The 22,976-nt window shown below is 39.8% G+C and overlaps 1 protein-coding gene across 6 annotated transcripts in view; it reads right to left on the reverse strand.

Annotated features, from left to right (window-relative positions):
- Window positions 1–325: 325 nt before the first annotated feature.
- Window positions 326–22,976, reverse strand: part of ncam2a (neural cell adhesion molecule 2a) — a 161,758-nt gene continuing 139,107 nt past the window's right edge. For 2 of the 6 annotated variants that reach the window (XM_077721247.1, XM_077721272.1), the window contains exons 8-17: window positions 21,672–21,817; window positions 15,208–15,358; window positions 13,129–13,316; window positions 12,925–13,021; window positions 12,271–12,444; window positions 11,032–11,151; window positions 10,201–10,322; window positions 9,951–10,125; window positions 5,386–5,593; window positions 326–2,962 (exon numbers count right to left, since the gene is read on the reverse strand). In XM_077721247.1, coding sequence (XP_077577373.1) covers window positions 2,848–2,962; window positions 5,386–5,593; window positions 9,951–10,125; window positions 10,201–10,322; window positions 11,032–11,151; window positions 12,271–12,444; window positions 12,925–13,021; window positions 13,129–13,316; window positions 15,208–15,358; window positions 21,672–21,817 — 1,496 coding nt within the window. In that variant the 3' untranslated portion in view covers window positions 326–2,847. Of the gene's footprint in view, window positions 2,963–4,984; window positions 5,087–5,385; window positions 5,594–9,950; window positions 10,126–10,200; window positions 10,323–11,031; window positions 11,152–12,270; window positions 12,445–12,924; window positions 13,022–13,128; window positions 13,317–15,207; window positions 15,359–21,671; window positions 21,818–22,976 lie in introns of all 6 variants that reach the window. The other 4 variants (XR_013326938.1, XM_077721264.1, XM_077721285.1 and 1 more) reach the window with 4 other exon arrangements.

A 22,976-nucleotide genomic window follows, 5' to 3' on the forward strand; every position in this document is an offset into this window, starting at 1 on the left:
CACCATTCTACACCGCTCTTATGCTTCTCTCGGATTTATCACCTAAGAGGTGAGTATCGATTTAGATGCAACACAGCCTCTGTTTGAAATAATGGTGGCTTAGGAATGACCTTGTTGAAAATTGCTAGGTGCCCTCTGGAGAAAAAGCTGCGTTATGGCTATTGAACTGGGGTGGGGAGGTGGCTATACCTGTATATCTGTCTAGGAGGCTTTTTTTTCCCATATATGTTCGCCGTAAAATTCCACTTGTCACAATGTCTGGTATAAGAGCGGAATGTGTTGTGTTCTTGTCATACCTAAGCGTCAGTCACATCTCGAAACAGTCTCTTCTACTAGGACATGTTTATTTACAGCGGCAAATGACAGGAGTCACAAGTGTTGCACAGGTACATACAGAGAGACATCAATATTCCCGCTTCCTGTTCAAAGCACACTCAGCAAGGAAGGTCCAAATGGGTGCATGGGATTTGGGAACAAAGAGGACACGCACTGTACATTGAGGCCACACACACCCATTTCAACCCCCCTTTTCGAAGAGGACATGGTGAACCGGACACAGGAAGAATGAAGGGGAGTACGTTTTGACGTCAAATACAAAAGAACATTTACAAATGCCCCCAGGCACTGTGCACGGGCATTTAAAGTCGGCTCGGTAGGCAGTGGAACTGCATGGAAGAACCAGCCTTTTGATGCAGGTGCATGGGCTATCTGTGAGAAACGACATTCGGACAGAGTCTGAGAGATTGCGAGTGGCAGTCTGGGGATGTGTGTATCATTGTCCACATGTGCATAATCAGCAACTCACATTCGAGGGAGGTCATTATCACATTAAAATGTGGCATTAAAAAAAAACAACCAAAAAAACGCAAAGGGAAAAAGTAAAATCAAGTCGCCAGATATTTATTAGAATCGGGAATGCTATTTTTGACATAGGACATGCAGATGCATCGAAAGGAGTAACATGCAACCTGGTGCATGGAGTTCATTCATCTGCACAAAACACACCGGACAAAAATTTACTAGGGATTTTAGGAGGTATGTCAGAAAAGTTCGAGATTGGTTTCAACCTTAACGACATGTTTTCCGCTCAAGATGGGCAACATGATCAGCCAGGACGGAGGGTGGTTTTGAGTTGGACGACCCTTACCATGAAAATGCCAATGCCATGAGAAAATGTCAAGAAGAACATGCTCATGCAACCTTCCAAGTCACCAATCGTTATTTCAGGTGTGTGGGAAGACATGACAAAGAAAGATGGGAAGGCCAATGCTACTCCAGAAGAAAAAAAATTAGTTTGTTTGATATAAAAAAAAAAAAATGAGTGGCGCTTCAAGATAGAGAATATTTCCCTGGTTTTATGTTTTGACAAAAGACTAGACTACTAAGAGTTGCTGTGAACAGCTTAAACATTGTTGTTTTTGCTGTTTTTTTTTTTTAAAGACCTGGTCACTATTTGCATTTGTCTTTTTAGTTCAGTGAAGTCTGCTCCTGTAAATCAAAGAAAAAAGAAAATCTGACAAACGAATCACCAGTCATTGACTTAGTACTTGAATTTCAAGGCCTCACTGAAACCGTTCTTTTCTGACACACCTTGTACATCAGCAGTTGTCATCAACGCATTATTCCTTATTTTCTGTTCAGTGTTTTCGACATTTTTTCACAGTCCGTTGCAGTGTAAAAACATTCAACCGTCAAACACATTCTGAGAGGGGAGAAAAAAAAAACAATACAGATGTGATCCAACTGTGTGTACCGATACTACAGGACGTAAGAAATGTAATTACTTCCTCCATTTTTCTAATCGCTTTAAGCCGCAGATTGACTAGACAATCAAAGGTATACGAGCACGAAGCTTTGGACCAAATACGACATGGCAAAAGAAGAGAGCGCTTTTTGAAAAAGTCACATCCTTCTAAGTTGTATTTACATAAAAGCTCTTCAAAATATTTTTCCCACCTATGTACAACACGTGACAATGTCAGCGAGCAGACCGATGAAGGAAAAAGACTTTTAGCAGACATCAGAGGGAGAGAGAGCGTAAAGACATCAAAGTAAACGTAGACTTGGGTCTTTATTCCTTGGTTCCGTGCTTTTTCACTTCCTCCATCCAACTGCTTTGGCGGATCAAAACAATCATAGCTGACACTTCCCGGAGGGGAGCGACGAAAAAGAAAAACATAACAAAAAAATATCCAGTTGGATAATAAGATGGCAAAAGTGGCGGCAAAAGTTCTCATCAAACCTTAAAAGACTTTTTAAAACAACTAAACCCAAATACGCTTGATCTTTTTTTTTCTTTTTCCTCCTTTTTAGGTTTATATTTGACTTTTTTTTTAAATCTCTGGCAACATAGAATAAAACAATTATATACTCCTTTTACAGACTGCTCTTCTGACGAAAATATTTGAACATTTCTTACCAAAGCTAATAAGCTTAGCCTAACCAGGCCGACGACAGGCAACAAAAAGTGACATCATCAGACAGCGTGTGCGGGTATGTTAGTACTGTTTGCTTCTGTTGCTAGAATCGTCCACACCTGTGATGGTGAGACATTGGTTATGGCCGAGATGTGAATATTTTGATAGGACGAATCCTTAGGGAAGGGGGCTTGAGTGGGGGGTGGGGACCTAAAAAAAGTGTCATGTGAATCATAACCGGACACAATAAAATTTACAATCATTTATCACTGATGTCAGCACCCACGCGTCAATCTAGAATTTCTATTTACACATGCCTCTCACTTGGGCGCGCATATTTCTCGGCACCCGTGTTCCAGTGCTGTAGATTCTCTAGGATTTGGTCTGATCATCCGAATGTTCTTGCGGGTGCGAGAGAGGCGCCCCCTTTTTATGCTTTGCTGTCTTCCGGCTTGGCGTGGATGCTGTGATCACCGTGCAATTTGATTTCAATCGTATGCGGCTTGAGAGACTCTTTGCCATTTTCTTCCTTCAGTGGCAGTTTCCTGCAATGGGAAAGCACAGTGGGCATGTGACAAGCTACTGCCGAATATAACTGCTCTATAAGCAAAACTGTCGTGGGAAGACGGAAATGATTTAAGCAGGCAGGAGACACAGAGCTGGATGGAGTCGCAGAAAGGCAGCGTTTACAAATAGACGGGACAAAGCACATTTCATTGCAATGACAAGGTACAGTAGCAATGAAGAAAGCGTGAGACATGTACACATTCTTCACACAGAACTGAACTGGGCTATCCTAACTCACTTAAAGCTAGCATGTATATTGGCAAACCCAATATCAGCAGTGACAAGGTTTGGGTCTTTTAAATCCATTGCTCATTTAAATTAACTTTTCAATCAAATTGTTGCTTTATTGCAATGAACAAATTATATTATCTTGGTAAGCTGTGTGCTCAAAACTCTAACTCGATAATACACGATTACCACACTTAAAACTGAGATGTACTATATTATTAGTCGCGGTGTAAATCGACAGGGATATGAATTGTTTCTCCAATATTTACAGAATACTTGGATTGTGATTGATTTATTACAATTTTATGCTACATATTTAACCTAATCAGTTACATTTTAGCCTAAGAAAAGCACAAAGCCTATGGCACATTTCAATCAGTTTGACAGATTGAGGTATTGCTCCACTTCTAATCCTTTCTCTATAAAATGACTTACTGAAATACTTTAGTCACCTTCCAGTATAGTGCATTATTTTCATTTACATTATTGAGTAGTATTATCTTTGTGAAAGTGCTTCTTTTCCAATCCAAAAACAAACAAACCTGACTGAATATCATTAAAATGTCCCTATTGAAATAGCCGTTTTACATTAAACTACAAATTCAAATTGAATCTCCAATATAGCATTAATTTGCACAAAGCAAGAAATGTAACATTTTAGGAGTAGAAAAAAAGGCTAATAAGCACATTTGCTAACCGGCCTAAGGGAATTCCTCCATACTTGATGGGAGGATGTTAAAGTTCCCACGTGGTGGAAGCAATTTCATGTTTCATTAACTCATGCAAACCCAGATTGGACTCGCAGACTTACTTCTGGTATAGCTATTTTGCTCCTGTTTTGTCCGCATTTATTCATTAGTGATGCATATAAGAACAAGAAGCATATTTATGTCCGTCACTTGAGTCACTCTTTGTTGGGCGTGTATAATAGAGAACCTCCCAGTATAGATATTATTGACTTTAGAGTCTCTTGTATACAAATTAAGTGGAAAAAATTGAAATATGAAGCTGTTAATGTCTTTCGACAAATCCTTCACATTGCATCTACGGGATTGTTGTGTCCATTCACCCAGAGGAATATTTGTGAGGACATAATCTCTTTTCCAGTTAATCCCAAAGGTATTTAATAAAGTTAAATACTCCTTATCGCATACCAATTTCACTGAGCAAGCGTTTTTAAATGATCTTGGTAAATGGCCTTTAACTTGGATTGCACTTTTCATTCAGGGCACTCAAAGTGCTGTCTCCTTATTCACCCATGTTACAATCTAACTTGAAATTGAATCCGCAATTATTTCAGTACAGGGAAATGAAAATTTGAGAGCAATCTTACCCCTTTGTCACTATCATACCATGGAGCTTGTATATCAATAAAAAAAGAATATTGCATATTAATACTACATGTTGTCCTGCCTTTGGAAATGTGCAATCCAATACTTCTGCCCATATACTGCTAATTTAAGCTCGCAAAACCTCTTATGCAAGGCCACTTTTACCTCATAGGTTTACTACACTGTGTTAAGCCTAACGGTAGGTCAGAATTGCACAATTGCAGGCATTTAGAATCAGGCAACCTTGTTAACTAATATAGTCATTGAAGAAACAAGTGAAATGTAACAGGAAAACATAAAAAACTGATGTCAAAGCAGCACTGAATTCTTACATACACATGAACTGTATATGAGGAATGAATGCTTCATGAATGACCAATGAATGCAATGCTATCACAATCGAGTTTTGGTTGTTGGTTGAATGATGTAAAAGGCACCCACTTGATGAATACACACCAGACACACGCAATGAGATGTTGAAGAAGACCTTATCAGAGACATACTGTGGCTGAAAAGGTGGTCGGGCGGCTGTTGTAGGTGTACCTAGACGGCAAAAAGAAGGCTTCTTTTTTTCATCCGAAAAATTGTACAAACAAAGGACTAGCCAGATTCATGTAAAAAGTCTATTGTAGGAGGATTCAATTTGTTTAACTTTTAAAAACAGTTCACTCAACCTGCATGTGTATATTCTTGAAAAACAAAGATTGAAATGCAGTTGTGACCTAAAGACCGTGACACCCACAGCAGAAGCACGCTCTGCAAGCATGAATGACTTGTTGAATTTGATCCACCCCACGGTCACTGTTGTTAGACACACACACAAACACAAAAAACACACTTACAGGTAGGCGGCCTTGCCCTCCTCCATTTCTTTGCCTTTGCTACTTGTGGCTGTCTTCTTGCTGCACAGTGTGCGCGTGATGCACATCAGCAGGCCGCAGTGGCGCAGGAAGAAGCAGCTGACATCAACCAGAACAAGCAGCAGGAGCAGTGCTCCGAGGCCAAGGCCCACCACTGCCCCGAGGCCCAGGCCGCTGAACAGGGATTCTGCTAAGACATGGAGAACGCACTTGAGCAATATGATATGGTGCAACAGGTCAGGTGTTGCCACTGGGAAGCCTCTGGTTGAAGGTCATGCCTGTACACTGCCTCTTATGTTACATCACAGCGGCTACTGCATATAAACTGGCTTTGAACCTACCGTTTGCACGCCGCTGCCAATCTGTATATTAATTAGGTCAGTGAATTCAGCGGGAAACGTTACAGAAGCTCCAAGATGAGCTAGGCAGGCTTTCATATATGTTTCAGTGACAATTTTAAGTAACATTCTAGCCTACAATCCTTTCTCTTAAAATGTTTGCTGTCTCAGTAGTATGTAATGAAAGAAAGTTGATCTAAGAATGTTTTGTGTGGCTGAGTTTTCCTTAGAGCTTGTTTGGCGTATGATGTTCAGAGGACTATTATCTTGGTACTTTTACTTAAGCAAAGTAATAACCGTTTTGAGGAGAAATTTTGTTCTGCTTTACAAAACTTTGATAAAAGAACTAACAGATAGAGAAAGCAGAATCAAACAATTACCGCTAGCAGCTAAAAGAAGGAAAAAAATCCTTGTTGTTCCCTTGACCATTACATTATTTAGCATAAGCTGTTTTGACACACATGCACAATTTCATCTTTGCCTGCTATGTCTAAAGTCAGCATCTATAAGATCCATCGCCTATAGCAAGCGTAAACGTTGCGACTATCCAGAATGTACAAACTATTATTTTAATTTGACGGTTAGAAAAATGCTTTTCTCTGGATGACAACAATGTATCACAATGAACAAAACGGAACCTCTAAGACTATCACAGTATACAATATGCTTGTAAATAAATTTGAATAGCATACAAAAAGCCCATTGCGTCAAGGCAGCAAAGAATTGCCTACAAATACAGCCAACCATTTATAAATTACCTCGAATGACGCATTGCAGTGAACAATTTAGCCCTATATACACCATTGTTCTGATGGAAAACAAACTCAAAACCAGCGAAAAGGCAGCCATCCTTGCTATGGCTTTTCTTTCAGGCTGTAAACCATCATTTTATCCAATGTTTGGATGTATCTATTAACTTTTGTAACTACTTACTGTGTTACAACAAACAAGTGCAGTTAGAAGTAAACTTAGCAATGAATGCGATTGTTGATGCAGACTACCATTTTGTTTAGTTGTGTTGCCCACAAAAAAATATTTAACGTTTAAGAGACTGAGTTCAAGAACGATCATCCTCAGTCTCTGACCTTTATTTCTTAGTTTTCTGAATTAATCTACGAATAGAAATAAATGTCTCCGACATCTACACAATCAGAAGAGAACAACGAGCCTAGCTGAAATTAAACACACAGTGGATCTTTGAATTAAAAACAAATCATTAAGTTAACCTGGCAGTCAGGAAAGAGAAGTGAAAACTTGCTCTTAAAAGATTACCCGCATGAAATTTGACAGATTTTTTTTTGTTTTTGCCTCAATCCGCGGAGATTCATCTGAGTTCTGAATAATCATCACTAATTGGGATTGTGTTGAGCATAGCTGTGCACATAATTGCTGTATATGTAAAGATCATTGCTGTGGAAGGGGGTTGGTTACACAGGTCAGGGAGAACAAGTGCCTGCGGTTGTTGAATGGTTAATGTTGTACTCAGAAAATAAATCACATCTTTGGGGTCAGGAAGGAGAGCTTCTACTGGATTGTAAATTGACAAAACAAGGTTTTATACTAATTATGGCACATGACTGCAAAAGTATTCAAATATAAGTAGCAGTATTATTAGCTGCTTAATAGTTGCTAGTTGATTCGAGGTCATTTGTCTAATGATGACTTGACAATATAGTAGCACTAATTATAGTTGCTAAGCAACACCGAAGTGGTTCTCTCTTGCCCCCGACCTTGCTTTAGTTTTCCATGTTTGAATATGGCAAGCAACTCTGTGAAAGTTGGTAGGGTGAGTACCCTTCTCTGCAGAACTCCCAGTCTTGATAATTGGTTGTGAGTAGGTTTGCATACATTGGCAAATTCCTGGTAAGACTAGTGCATTTTTAAAAAATCAATCTGTATTATTTCTCAAATTTCTGTCTCAAACCGTTGTCTGCTTGTTGAAATATGGCATCATTAGCTGTGTCTGTCAATTCCCAGGTATCCAAACACTTCAAAGCCAACAAAGACTGATTATGCCTCGGGCTGATTGACGTTCCCTCAATAGCTCTGAGATGAAGTGAGTCCATTAATGACGGCCAAATGGTCATTAATTGATCAGGGAGGCAGCAAATGGAAATCTCCAGGGGTTTTTGTAGAGATGTTTGAGGATCTGAAAGAGGATGCTCCTAAGTGTTGGGACAGTCCATAGAAATCAAAGTTGCCCTGAGCGCTTTTAACAGGATCATTAAATAGAAGGACAATCTCCTCTTGGCCCACATTTAAGCAGGATGCAGCGAGCCTTGATGCAACTGGAGAGCACTCAGGAGGCAACTTGAGCACAAAATGCTGTAAAAGGATGAATACTGGCTCTTCCCAGCATATTTTAATGAGCCATTTGAGTTCAGCAATGAACATTCAAAGAAAATTTCAACAAAACCTATTGACTGAACAAGGTTCTTTTCTTGTGTATCAGCTACTGGATTGTAAGACCGTGCATACAACTATGTTTAATCGACAGTCCTTGTGAAGATAAATGGTACGAAACATTCATGAAAGCCTTAACTATTTTTAATTTTTATACTCTACCCACCTAAACAAATCTCTCCACGGTGAAAACAGAAGGCTTAACTATAACTATTTGCATGATTCAGGCAAAAGCAGAAGTTGTTGTCCAGTATACTTTGTGCTTTTATGCTGAGTCAGCCTTTTTTTTAAATCAATGAGATTGTGGTAAGAAAATTCATGAGTTGCTTAACTTCTGGGCAGCCGTAAAAATAGATATTTTGTCAAATCCTCATTTTACTTCCAGAAACAGCACGCTGCTTAAACACACCGGTGAAAAAAAAAATACATTAACCACTGCTAATTAAAAAAAATGCAAAGGTTCATCTCACTTAAGGCAGAGGTGTATTTGACCTTTCTGCAATTGAAGCCGAGTGCTGCAGGCAAAATGCAGCAACATTCATTAATTATTCATCAGGCAAAATTTAAACTACGTGGTCATTAACTACTGAACGCAATGGCATTGCTGAGAAAAAGGGAGGAAGTAGAAAATCGTATGGTGTGTACTACTGATAGAGCAGAAAATGTTTATTTGTTCTTTTTAACGAGTATTTAAAACAGCCAAGCGTTTTCAAAGCACCATAAAAGACTAATATCTTTCTTATTCTGCATACTGCCCATTGGTTTCTCCTCAATTCAGAATTTGAATCAAAATATAGCAAGAAACCATTCAAAATGCAGTTTTGTTCAAAATTGTTTAACCCCCACTGCCACATTGTGTTGTAGCAAATCTGCAAGACCTTTTTTTTTCCATCTCACATATAAACAGATCAAAGATCTGGCATTGTTGTACCGAATGAAAAAATAAACTGCTATCATCTTACCGTAAGAAATATTTAATAGTATATTTGTAATTTTTAACTACTACTTAATCACTTGAACTATCAAGCCCTCCAATATCCACCCAATATGTCGGAAATTGATATACAGTCCCCAACTAAATGAGAATCTCCCCAAAAAACAGATTTTATACTATTAAGAAGTACTTTGAAACAGCAGGAATTTCAGAAAAGGCATTGGAGTAAGAGTAGTCCTGCTTGCTGTTGCCTCTGCCTTGTATTGCCTTATTAGCACAAATTTTAAACCTGGGTTACTGTATGTCCACTGTTCACATTAGGAGAAAGCTTTATACCCTCATCTTTGCTTTGTTCCCTCCCAGGGCCCTTTCCCACGATACCCTAACTGGAGAGGACAGTCAATCGAAGAGCCGCCTTAAGCCTAGAGCTCCGCAGCTCCTCTATTCTGCTTGTGAGGCAGTGCACATGTTTGCGGGCAATTTAGCTGGAGCAGAAAAACACTGGCTGGATACATTCCAAACCATTTCAAATGGACTCCGGGAGGAAACCTAAGCCTCCTCAGAGAGGGTTTTTGTTGGTGGCACTCACAGGGGGGCAATAACCGAATTACATTTTTATTTCCACAATGCACATTTCTGACAGTTTGGGGTGCGAGGAATACTTCAAAGCTTCCTGTGAGGCGCACATCAAAGCATCTGTCGGCATTTCTGCATACATGTGCGCAATTTTATGCGTGCCAGCTCTGAAAAAGCTGCAGGACTTGGAAATGAGAAATCTCGCTGCATATCCCATTTTATTCCTTGTAAAACTCAGGGCAACCCAAACATTTCCCACCTGCGAGTTAATTTTCTCAACACAGCGGGGCTTTTACCTGTGACGTCAGGTTTCTGTGGCATAAAAAACTGATAGAAGGTAGGCTCCGACAGGCCCTTAACATTGCGGGCCGTGATCTCTACTTCGTATCGAGTGTTCCACTGTAGCGGCTGCAGAGTCGCAAAGTCATTGGAACCTGGAACAAGCTTGGTCATCCATTGCTCCTCTTTGTCCTGGAAGGCAGGAGAAAGCGATTTAAATGGATTAAAATACATTGAAACATTGGAAAAAAATGGGATGTCACTTACTGTTTTGTACTTGACAATGTATTCCACGATGGGCATTCCGCCGTCATCTTGTTTTACTAGCCCCAGTTTGTAAGCTTTACCCATTCCCGTCTGCCCATGGACTGCTGGTGGACTCGGCTCTCCTTTGGGACACGTGGGGATAAGGGTTTAGGTGATGGAGTAAAAATCAAAACAATGAATATTATTGTGCACTCAGAAGGTGACTCGGAGAAGGTGGCGTAGCTAGATAGTTTAAGGGAAACTTTTAAAGAGAATTATACAATTTTGACAAAATGTTTTTGCTTTATAACCGATTCAAGGTTGAGCCTGATAATGAATAACTAAATTTCTTAGTCATTGATAATTATGTTGATTTTTTTGTAAAATAGTGGCAAAACGGAGTGCACAACTACAGTAAATGAAAAATTTAGCAAAGATATTGTCAAATCAGAAAACTAATTTAAAAAGAACAACACAAAAGCAACCGTGATGTCGCAGATTATTGTCTGTGAGGCTAATAAAACATTGTGTCTTCGAACTGAAGCTGGTCTATGAACAATGGTAGCATGTTTGTGATCAAACTCTTTAATAAAAGATTTAAAACAATATAAACTTCAGTCCAAAATAGATGAATGACCAGCATGGTAAATAATGCTATGTTTACAAAAAAATTTGCATCTCACTTGCCTGTTTAAGAGCTGTTCTGAATAAACAGAGTGGTATACTTACATTGTAGAAACTAGATCGAAAAAGATCATGTTGCAGGCCCAAATTTACAGGTGATCAAATTTAGTTAAGGCATGGTCTGTCAAACCACAATACATGAACATGTTTTATCGCTGATAAACTTACTTATGGGTAAGGTCTGAAAAGTCTCCATGCGACTGAACTCGCCTTGACCCTTCCCATTGACGGCTGCCACTCGGACCTCGTAAGTAGTGTTAGGCTCCAGGCCGGTCAGCACCACTGTTGCTAATGAGACAGAGAGGCACTAGTCACAAAATGGCCACAAACCTGAATGTAAAGTTTTCCTGTAAAAAACAAGTCGGCTCATAAATATTTATAATTTTTGATCTTGATTCAGTCGATTGCTGAATACCTCTGTTGTTCTTCCCTCTGTACACACACTGCATATTAAAAATGGTGTGTTAGCACAGCGTCTCAATATCAGAGCACAGTCTGTCACTGGAATGTGTTTGCATAAACTTTCCTTCACTGAAAAGCCAACAGCGTAATGAGTTAGCCACGTTGTTTTGTCAGTCTGCACAAATTAAATACTCTGTAATAGGAGCTTGTTCAGAGCTTCAGTCCTGTAACAAAGTTGGTCATTTGCAGCAGTGCCAGGCTACATTTCCGGCTTTAAGCGCGGTTTTCAATTTGTGAAAAAGCATCGCATGTAAAGAGTCCTACCATCTAATTATGTTTTGGCATTTTACACTGTGAAAGCGATTACTGGAATGCCACACACTTTGTTTTAATTACGTAGCAAAGTGCACGAAAGTATTTTAGGTCTTGAATTTGAAACAGGAGACACATTAAACTTAATTTAAAAACAAGTGTATCCTTTTTTAATTTGTGCATTACTCACTTTAAAAGAAAAAAAAAGCAAGTTCTTAGGACCTTTAAGGATCTTTGCTCATACAGCTAAAACATTTAATTAAATGCCTGGCACAGACTAGATCAGTGGTTTTTAACCTTGATTCGATCAAACCCCTAGGTTCGGTGAGTCGGCTTCAGGGCGTCTGCCGTGGAGGTCAAAACACATCGACTCATCAAGATTTCATGATGCAGCCAGTATTGTGTAATCAAACACAAGACTGTCGTGAACTGCGTCAGACTCATTAGCTAGAAAACAGTTGCTGAGGTCCTTTTGTGTTTCAGCATGAATGTCCATCAAGCCCCAAAGGCATAATTGGATATGTTTAATATAGAAGAATTTAAGACCCCTGCCCTCATGTTTGGGAAAATATTAGTAAAAATATTGACACTTAACCAACATCACTATTTTCTCAAGAAAAATTGAGGAGAACAACCTAATATTTTCTTCCCTTGATCATAAAGGTGTAATGATAAGCTTCCTTTAATACTTACTTTGCACACTGTGTGATCTGACGTCCCTCCAGTCCTGTGGGCCAACCTCCTTGTACTGGACCAGATAATAGCCAATGGGCACACCACCGTGAGATTCCGGCTTCACAAATGTGACTGTAGCCAAACGTTGGGAGACGGCAGACAGGCGTACAGAATACGGATTGGATGGGACGTCTAGAAATAAAGTACAAGTGATCAGTGTTCAGAGGATTTATAATTTAAAAAAAATAAATAAAAGAATGCCTTCAACAAACAGCCTTGATTGACTTATGTAACGGAGCTAAACTTGTCGTTTTAGTGCCTTCTGAAGCACCTCGCTTCCAGCAATGGCGTCATATGAGGTCACCTTGTATTCATTACCTTTGTTAGTCCAGGTGATTCAATCTGAACAAAAGATAATTGGAATACTCAATCGTGTATTAGCCTGCACTACCGTAAATTAGGGTCCACTTCAGTAAATAGCAAAGGGAATGGTAAATCAGATTGCTCTGTTTGAGATTAGAGTAGGTTGCGTTGTGTTGGTTTTAGAATAATTGCAAATAGGGCAATTAATAGAGCGGCAAAGGATAGGAAATTACAATTATGGGCACCCTTAACTGGGATTGGCAACTTGGCACTTTCTGGACTTACTTGGAGGTCAAGGGACACACTTACCAGCCTGGGCCAGAATGAATTCTTGGTAGCGAATGCCAATGTTATTTCGGGCAGTGCAGTTGTAGCGACCGAAGTCCCTGTCGGACATCGGAGTAACCTGTAAGACAAATGTTTATTACATTTTCTGCTCACCAATATTAAAAATAAAAAAACAACAAAACAATGAACAAGCAGTGCATTTATTTGATCATCCTTTGGTCACACCTCTAGTACAGCCTTGCCCATGCTGCTGTATACTTGTGTGATGGTGGTTTTATCAGTAGAGATGGTGAAGTGCTCCCTTCTCCACAGCAACGTGGCAGGTGGGTTGGACATCACATCACAGCTAATGTTGACTGGATTCCCCTCCCAAGAATAGTAGATGGTGTGGTTGGTCAAGAACTTAGGTATGTCTGTAGAGAACACAAACACGGGGTAACTCTCACTCTCATATATACTGTACAATAAATTTTGCCTTAATGTTTAATGATCCATGTTAATTAAATGTGGCTCTTTGTAGAGTAGTCACACTTGGTTACCTAAGGTAAGGCAGAGTATACAGCTACTATATTTTATTTATGCAGCATTTATTTAGTATGTTCATTATTCATTATGAAAAAACATTTCAGTTCAAGGCCACCTTGCTTGAATGCGGGTGTCCAATTAGATTGTATCAGGGTGTGTTCAGCTGAGACAGCTCAGCTGTCTAAACTCCTCTTTAAACTCAATGCTCTACTAGTATCAGTTGTTCCACACTGAGAATAAAGAATAAGACTGTTGATATGACAGGACACCTTGCCCTGTATGTAGCGACCAATAACATTCTGGAGAGTGTGTTCAGGTGGGAATGCATCAATGAAATGTCTAAACTCCTGCTCAGTTCATCAGCACACTACTGATATCATCAGTTGTTCTACACAAAGGATAAAGAATATTTAACGAATATGATGATTTTAAATCATGTTATCAAGCCTGTTTATTGTCGTTGAGCATTTCCTGTTATATCCATAGTTTGACTTATTTACTTCGCTTGTCAAGCACACTTGTTAACTGGACACAATGTTCATTGGCAATGTCTAATATAATCCTCATTCGTTGTTTTTCAAGCTGAAACTCTTGGATATGACCTAATTGATGCACAACCACAAGTAGATGACAATTATGCAGTATTTTTTTCCAATTAGTGTGTACAGCTGATGCACTGTAAGAAAGAATACTTTAGAAGTGTATGTGTCATGAATGTGACCAAAGTGTGACACAATATGGATGCAAGACAAGGATGACAGTGGCTATGTAAACACCACTCAAAAATATCAGAGCCATGACTGACATTCCACATTATGAGTCAGCGTCACTGAGGTGTAACCCTAAAAGGGAGTGGAGGATTTCACTCAGATCCCCCATACATTATTAAAAAGAGCAACATTACATCCAGAGTCTTCAAACTTTGGGCAGAAATGCCTACTTTCCCTGCCTCACAGAGAATTGCCAAAAATTAATTTAAAAAACTAGTAATTTAAAGAGCAAAGGCAGTTTTGCCATGCTGTTGTGTAGATTCTTTTCAGTCGAGGTGTCTGAGTGGTTTTATAGTTTTTGCAGGATTTCATTAGAGAGATTGAGGCCTGGTGCTCCATCTCGAGTGAGACACGTTATCCCCTCTCAGCCTGCAGTGACTTAGTAAATGAGTTCATTAGTTGGGTGACAGCAGTTGTGTCAGTTGGATCTGCGCAAGAGCCTCTTGTCAGGCACGGACAACGCAATGTACTGTAATTCATGGTCTAATGATGCATTGAACAAATGTGCGATATGTGGTTCTATTTGCTGTGCTGAGCAAAGCAAGCGACAACAAGGTATGGTAAATTCATTTGCTCTGGTTTTCCCTGACTGTTTATTTCATGTTTCTGCAAGCATCAGAGTGCCTTGACCAATGTATACCCCTGTCCGCAGACAAAATATTCCCATCTCAGTGTCAGAGTTCATTACATAGGAGCAAGCCCACAGAAACAACAAGCAAAATGGACGGGTTTTATCTAATGCAGGAGTGTTGTCAGTGCGGGTGAGACTTTACAATGCAATTTACCTCGCGGATGCCGAGAAAGTGGCACGATCGAGCACACATTGTTGAAAGGAACTGAAGGAACAAAACACGACAGAACTATAGCGCTCAATAGATGACTTCAAGGACAAAAGTTATTATTATGTTTCTGTTTGTAGGTGCTTATTTTCAAGACGGTTGGATCTGCAATACGAGGACAAATTATGTCAATGCCGAGAAACAGCATGGAATTTTAAAAACCCACTTACACTCAATATCCAGAAACATACTCTTCTGATGCCCTCCGATCCTACTGAGGGCCTCACAGTCGAAGCGGCCCAGGTCAGAAAGCCTTACATTGCTGATGGTTAATACTGACTTTCCGTGGTGGCCACGCACTTCAAAGCGTCCGTCCTGGCTCTGAGGAGACAAAGTGTTAACGTTAAGTGTGTTGTCATGCACATCCCTTGAAACAAATGTATAGTAATACATAGCATGAAGTTTTGGAAAAAAAGAGAAAACAGGTAAGCACAAGAAGAGCAGGCAGTGATACCTGCGTATGTGAGGGGCAACGCAGTGCCCCTATGCGTATATTAGTGAAGGTAAAAGGACAATGCAGGAAGATAAATGGATTGCAGGGTCTGTATATACACAACAGCAATTAGGGAGAGAAACTTGCACTGAGCAACAAAATGCCACAGGCATGTTTACAGAGATATGCTAGTGAATAAACATCACCACAGAATCATGGAGTCAAATGTGATACAGAAATACTTTACCGAATAAATAATTGACCTCAGGCATTATTTTAAGAAAATAATTCAAGTGGAGTTCATATAAACAAGTTCAATACCAAATCAGTATAGTCAGTACAATACACAGTATTGCATTGCATAGTATAACGGTATGCGTGAGAACGTTATGTTCTTTTAAAATGTAAATACATAGTTGCTGAGTTGAAAGAATAAACTGAAAAACAATACATTTCAATTTGAAATTACCCATGAGTTTTTAAATGCACCAGGAAGGAAATATTCCATAATGACACGGGATCGTTAATATGACTCACAAGTCACCTATTGCCACCCTGTTACCTTTGATTTACTGTAGTCAGCTCTTCTCATCTGCTACTGTTTATTCACATTCCTTGATTAACATATTCATTAAGTTCTTTATTACATTCATAAATCTTGAAGAGAAATTATGTTTACACTAAGTGAGGGGGTAGTTGTGGTGTCTCTAGTTATTTAAAACCTGCAACCTTTTAGCCTCCAAGAAAATTCCTTACAGACTGAGTCACTCAGTGGCTATGTTTACATGAAGCCAATATTCAGGTTCCGGTCAATATTCTAGAAGGTGCAGTGGTTCTCTTGCCTGACTTCAGTGTGGGCAACGTAGGTTCAATTCCCACACAGTGGTGGTGTGATTGTGAGAGCGAACGTTTGGCTGTGTACATGTGTGCCCTATGACTGATTGACAACCAGAAGTCTGCTTTTTGGCTAAAGTCAGCTCAGATAGGCCCAAGTGTCCCTGATTGGTGTTGCAAAAATATAGGATTGTTCTTAATACTCCTTTTACATGGTGTCCCCCTGGTAAGAAATTGCATTTATATATTGTGTATATTCAATCTTTCTTTCATGTAAGCTTAGCAATTGATTCATACGAAGGGAAAAAGACGAGGACAATAGGAGTTGGTGAGGTACCAACCATAGACTACTGCACATTGTTTTCATAATGCAAGAAAAGTAAATGGATAGAAATAATAACAAAGCAAAACAAAAAACAACATTAAAATGTCAAAAAGTATCTGTACAGTGTTGTACATATCACCTTTAAGATTTGTTCAGAGCTTCCAGCTATGGATGTTTACTGTTTTGTTATGAGAATACATATTCATGTCTATAAAATTAGAACAAGGCAAGAGTTAGCCAGGGAAAGGTTTTACACTGGCCCTATCTACAATTGTTTTACAGAGTAAGGACAGTGTGTGACTTGCCACGGCCAAACATTGTGCAAACACCTGTTATCGTATTGAAACAGCCTTGGTCTCCAGGTGCATTTTGGCCCCAATTTTTGGACAAAACATTATAGTTTAGTCTTAGCTAAATGGAATTGTACTGCTTAGTGGAAATAAGGCAATGTTTATGGCAGTGTGTAGCTGCACTATGCAAATACGCAGCGTTCCATTTCACATTTAAATCTTTGCAGTGACCTCAGCACACCTCCACACCCACACGATGTTGTCTCTGCTTCATCCTGTTTAGCTTATCGGCACTCATATCACAGCAGACCTGTCTGCCAATGAGTTGCAGTGTCTCACCACTTCACACTATGACTGTTTACTCCGCCAGCTGGGGTCAATGGGATTGGAGGAGCCTGCACGCTCTGAATGCTGAGGATGGAGGGATCGTTGAGGAGAGGAAAGAGAGAGGACACTTTCCAGGAGGGGAGCTTCTGAGTCAGGAAATGACTGGCTAACAACCCCTCGCCCATCTCCCCCTTTCCCCAACTTCCATCCCATTCCTCTATGCCAACTGGTGGGGTGTGTGCGTGGAGACCAAGGCAGCCTCCAAAGCACAGCCTGTTTGATATGCAGCTCAGTGGAAGGCAAGTGGCCAGCACACAAGAGTGAAGAGCAGACACGCACACATTCACAGAGGCTGCATGCATGTTTAGGAAATCACACATGCCCTGTGTACACATGGCCTGCCCTGACAGCACATAGCTTCTTAAAAAGGTACCTAGGTGTAAAGGATTGGCCAAGAAGAGGAGATAGAACACATGGTTCTTACGGAATGTATAAATCATTGGGGAAAGCATCTGACTCGCATATGGGGAGGCTGGGTTGCTTTCATCACCATGCTGGAGACGTATTAGAAATGGCAGATGTAAATGTCAGCATGTCTTGGAACTAACTGTCGTCATCTCATTTCAGATGTCAGCGCCTTTTTTTTTTTTTTTTTTTTACACGCGCTTTTCACTTTTGATTAGTGCACTGCCTCATCCGCGTGACAACAACAACAACATGCATTATACTGACATAACAGTTGTTAAGCCACTGATTAGCAGCAATTGGGTACTTGATGTTGCTCATTTTGAGTTCCAAGAATACTTCAATGGAAGGAAAAGAGAAAAGGCTTACTTAACCCTAGACTGGTCACAACTCAACCATTGGGCATGGTCCAGATAGATAGTCATAAATATTAGCCACCATGTAAGAATGACATGTAAAAAAACGAAATGTCAATTTTCGGCTGGGAGTAACTTAGTAAGCCCCTTTACAATGCCTGAAAGTAAGTGTAGAGTCTAAAATCTAAACCTTACCCTTTCCTACTATGGCATTTAAACAACAAAAACTACGGCACGAGAACTCTATAATACTACAGTATACTGCTCCTGTAATACATTTTCAAACAGCAAGTCTGGGAGGTCATTCTTGCATTGTCAAATAAGTCCCAGGCTTACGCTGTCCTAGGATTTATGCTTTCAATGGGAGTGCATAGACTAGGCACCTGGCCACTATGGCAGGAGGGCTAAAGAATGTTTAATTTGGGGTCACTGGAGCGTGACAATTTCTCAGAGCATCCAAGATACAGTAGCAAGCCGGAATGAGAGAGTGAAAACTGCGTGGAATCAGTAAATAAGTGCTCTTTGGTTCGGGAGAGAAGACAAATGGCATTCCCTACTCAGCCTCAGGATTTGTTGACTGGATTTGCGACCTTTATGTGGGTGTAATTCATAGACAAGCCTAAACTCTAGGCCAGTAGCTCCCGAAAACACCCCCACACTGTGTGACAGTTCAGGTTAGGGATGCATCATTCGGGTCTTCCAGATTTATGTAATTTGCTATATTTCACTGGTTATGAACAATGGTATCATTGTGACTCATTTCATATTTTGTTTATAAAACGAACAAAAATATAGATAAGTTAAAATAAAAATGATTTGTAACAACGCGTTAACATTAAGTTAAGGTTGTAGTGAATAGTTCTAATGCAACAATTGCCAAACTACATTCACAATTTAATCAGCAAACGACAGTCAGGCGGTTGTCGTTGATAAAGAATGCAAACACCATAGAGTGAGTGGAAAGAAAGCATGTGAAGCCCAGAGAGGAATATAGTGAGAGCAAATTGAGAAAGCAACGTCTTGCCATAGACCTAAATGATTGTGCTCATCCATCACACCTCGTGTCCCACATACACGGTTTGTCTTTGTGTGTGTTTAGATGTGTGGGACTCCGGTCGCATTTCCATAATTGCATTTGCAGTTTATTTATCAACCAAAGCGGTACAAGCTAGCATACACATTCATTTATCTCTGTGATGACCTTTTTTTCAGGAAAATGAAAAAATAAAGAGTACTGTAGCTGTTGCATTCTTTAAATAGAGACCTAAGACCTCTGCAAGGCTTGGCAGTACATATGTGCTTGACACTGACAGCAATGCCTTTTAGAATAATTACATTCCCAAGGTAGCCCAGCTGCAGTGAACTCCATTTTTTATTTGGATAGCGGGTCTTAACATAAATACACATAATGTATTAATTTTCTTTGAAATCGCCTGCTTTGTGATTAATCTGAATACAAGGTCATTCTTGCCATTGGCCGTCTGAGTTACGGCAAGCATGTGATTATAAGACTCGCTTGTAAAGAGCAAGGAAAAGGAATCCATTATCAACTTTGTAGATAAAAAACAACAGCATCTGTTTTTTTGACTATTTATGACCAGCAATTGACGTGTAAGGTGGCACTAATTTCAACAATTCATGTATGGCAGCTGGGACCGATTATCACAGCTTTTATGAGGACATATAGCAGTAATCAGGTGGAAATGTTGGCTATTACTTTTAGTATTCAACTACACGATGTGCGCATCACCCAATTACTCAATATAGATGTGAAAGTAATGACATTTTAATGTGCTTTATAAGGACAAAGCAGAAACATGCATATGGATCGTGCTGGGCATTAAGCCGCTGCATAACAGTGGGGAAAAAAAGAACAACTAGAGCTCTAAATGAATGAATTTTGCATGACAATTATTTTGCTTTAAATTTGGAGGGCCAGTAAGTCATACATAATGCGTCAGTATAAAGTCAAAAATTGAGTAACAAGTATATCCCAACTTAATATGGGGGGAAAAAAATGAAATTTTGAGTAAAGAATGGATCAAACAGGTAGCTCTTAGTCAACCCATGTGACCAGAAAATGAATTGGAAGGACGTTAAGATATAATGATGGTAAGAATACGAAAGACATGTATTTTTAGTAGTTCAAATATTATTTTTACGGCAACTATGGAGGAATAAAATGTTTTCTTATGTTGAATGAATTTGCAGCTACAAATAAAACCACTGTTATATTAAAAAATAAAAAAAGCATCTGTTGGTTTCCGCGCCTTTCTGTTTCCCAAATGTTTTAAATGTGTCTGTGTGTGAATGTGAGAACGAGAGCCAATAACTTTTTGCAATGATTGTCAGGTTATGAATGAATACTGTAGTTGCATTAGTTTGCGGCTGGTCGTGGCTTAACAAATATGGTGGGCATGGAGTTCAAGTCTTGAAGTCGGTTCACCAGAGTAGATTAAATTCTATTTCACGAAATGAAAAACTTTTAGTCAAACAAACTGCAAGTTACAAAATCCGCAATTTACAGTTTCTCAAGTCACGAGCCAGCCACTGCTAACTACTACCTTTCTTTATAGAAGGGGGTTTGTAGCAAAATCTGCAACCATTAAATCAACGCAAACAAGCTGTTCTTGTTTGGGGAAGAAGTTTCACCTTCACACTAAAAGTGTCCCTCAATTTTCAACTTCAAAGTGTGGAGTTTCTCTATTTGTCTCTCAGATGGTGCTACTGGGGACCTTGGAAAGGGTATAAAAAATAAAGATCTTGTTGGGCGTAGTTGTACCACACAGCTGTCCTCCATATCAATCAGTTGTTCACTGGATGGATGATCCTTCAAGCCCGAGAAACGTTTTGTAGTGCCATATCGATGTTTTTTTTTACACCTTCTTCAAATCAGGAGTGTTATTCTTTCATCCTCAAAGGAATGTTTTTTTCTTCTTCAAATGCAAATCAACCACTGGCTCTACACTTGAGGAAGACTCTCCTCGATGTTGTGCCAGGCGCTTGTGCAATGGCTCCTTAGTTTTGCTGGTGCACTATACAGTATAGGAATTTCCTCCTCCTTGCGGCACTACGTTGCAATGCATAAACATCGTTGCTGAGCTTGCTCTTGGGACTTTTGGGAGTAAACAATCTTTTTTTTTTTCTTTCAAGGTTTTAAATTTATCGATAAAATAGGCACAGATCCTTGAGTCCTTTTTCTTGTTCTCTAACGGCTTCATTTTCTGCTGGATGTGATGAATAGCCACAGATACTTTGCTCATTGTGTCTTCCATGTTCCAAAGTATGAAACTTTACAGTCCTATTCTTGGGCCTTTCGTACTACCTAGCTTGTTTTCAATTAGAGATGGGAGTCAAAGAGAAGGGCCAGAACAGTCAAGGTGCCATGAGTTATATTTTTTTGAGGGTGACTGTAATCTGGATGATTAAAAACCTACACAGAAAACGTATTGTGGTTGCATTTAAAGATAGATTCACCCGGTGGAAATACTACAGAAGCAAACCATGGATAGAACAATAAATGATGGACACAAGAAAGGGTAATCTTAGGGTCATTTGACACTTTCAAAACACAGGACCAAAGGGGCCTTTTGGCATTTTCTACCTTGTCTCCATCCACAAAAGTCCGCCCATCGCTGGCTCGTCTCCAAGAAATGTCCGGCAGCGGTTCGCCCTCGGCGACGCAGGAGATCATGGCGGCATTGCCCTCCACCGCCGTCACATTCTTCAGTTGCGTGATGTGGGGCTGAACTGGAGAGAAGATGAGAGCGCCAGTCAGAAAGGCGAGATGAACGTGACGCCGGCAGGTTTAAACACACACAGCTGATGCATGACCGAGGTGCTGATCATTTATAAATCACAAGCTTCTGCTTCTGTCAAGTAGAGGAGGAAACCCTCTGGCCGAGTCTCTACAGATTTACAGATAAAACATTTCTATCTTTCGCAAACATTCACCCTGCCTCTGCCGCATTGCACGTTTCCCCTCTAGCCTCTTTCAACGTGCACAAAATTCCGTTTGGAAGTACGGTTCTCTAGCACCTACTGATCCCCTTTTAACAAAACCATGAGTGATATAAGCGTTGCTGGGGGGGGATCACAAGCTCCAGATAAGGACCTCAAAGCAAGCTGGAGAAAAAAAAAAACACTGTACGTAGAAAGCAAGGGCATCGTCAATAAATGATACACAACATTAGCATAACACCAGTTTTCCAACAATGCAGTACATGTGTTCTCATTGAGTAGCAGCAAACCTACACTGCGAAGAGGAAGGAAACTTTTAAGTGTGTTGGACAATCACTCTAGAGATTGCAAAATCTTCCAATACAAGACATCGCAAACACAGACAAAGGAACATCAGCTCCCATGCTGTGAAGGATGACATTGAAAGATGAAATATATCTTGACGGAAGTATATTTGGACAGTCTACACGTCACCTCAACAGGAAGATGTAAGGAGCTATCCTCCTCCATTGCAGTGTCAAACCAGATTTTTCCTGGAAAGACTTCAGAGTTTGTTTTCCATCGATCCAGAATACAATATTTTTGGAGTAAGAGATTGGTGTAGGACAAGTGGACCCAACTGACAATCTGCTTTATAAAATTGGTCCTAAAGGTGTTGAAAATGTTTGGGTGAAGGTCATAGTTCTCCCTTAACTTGCTGATATTGATCTTACTCTGTGCATTGGAAAAAAAATAAAATAAAAATCAAGCGGCAGCGGAAAAAAACCCAAATTGTTCTTACATTCACTTGTCCAAAATGTCTTCATAAGATACATTTTATTATTCTATTTAGCCTCTATTTAACCAGATAGTACCCGTTGAGATGAAGATCCCTCTCAAATGGGAGACCTGGCTCACTAAGGTTGGGTTTCAATACTCGTTCTTTAAATTTAAATTGAGTCTCGTTTTT

Source organism: Stigmatopora nigra, chromosome 1 (genome assembly GCF_051989575.1).
Source record: "Stigmatopora nigra isolate UIUO_SnigA chromosome 1, RoL_Snig_1.1, whole genome shotgun sequence".
Taxonomy (NCBI): domain Eukaryota; kingdom Metazoa; phylum Chordata; class Actinopteri; order Syngnathiformes; family Syngnathidae; genus Stigmatopora; species Stigmatopora nigra.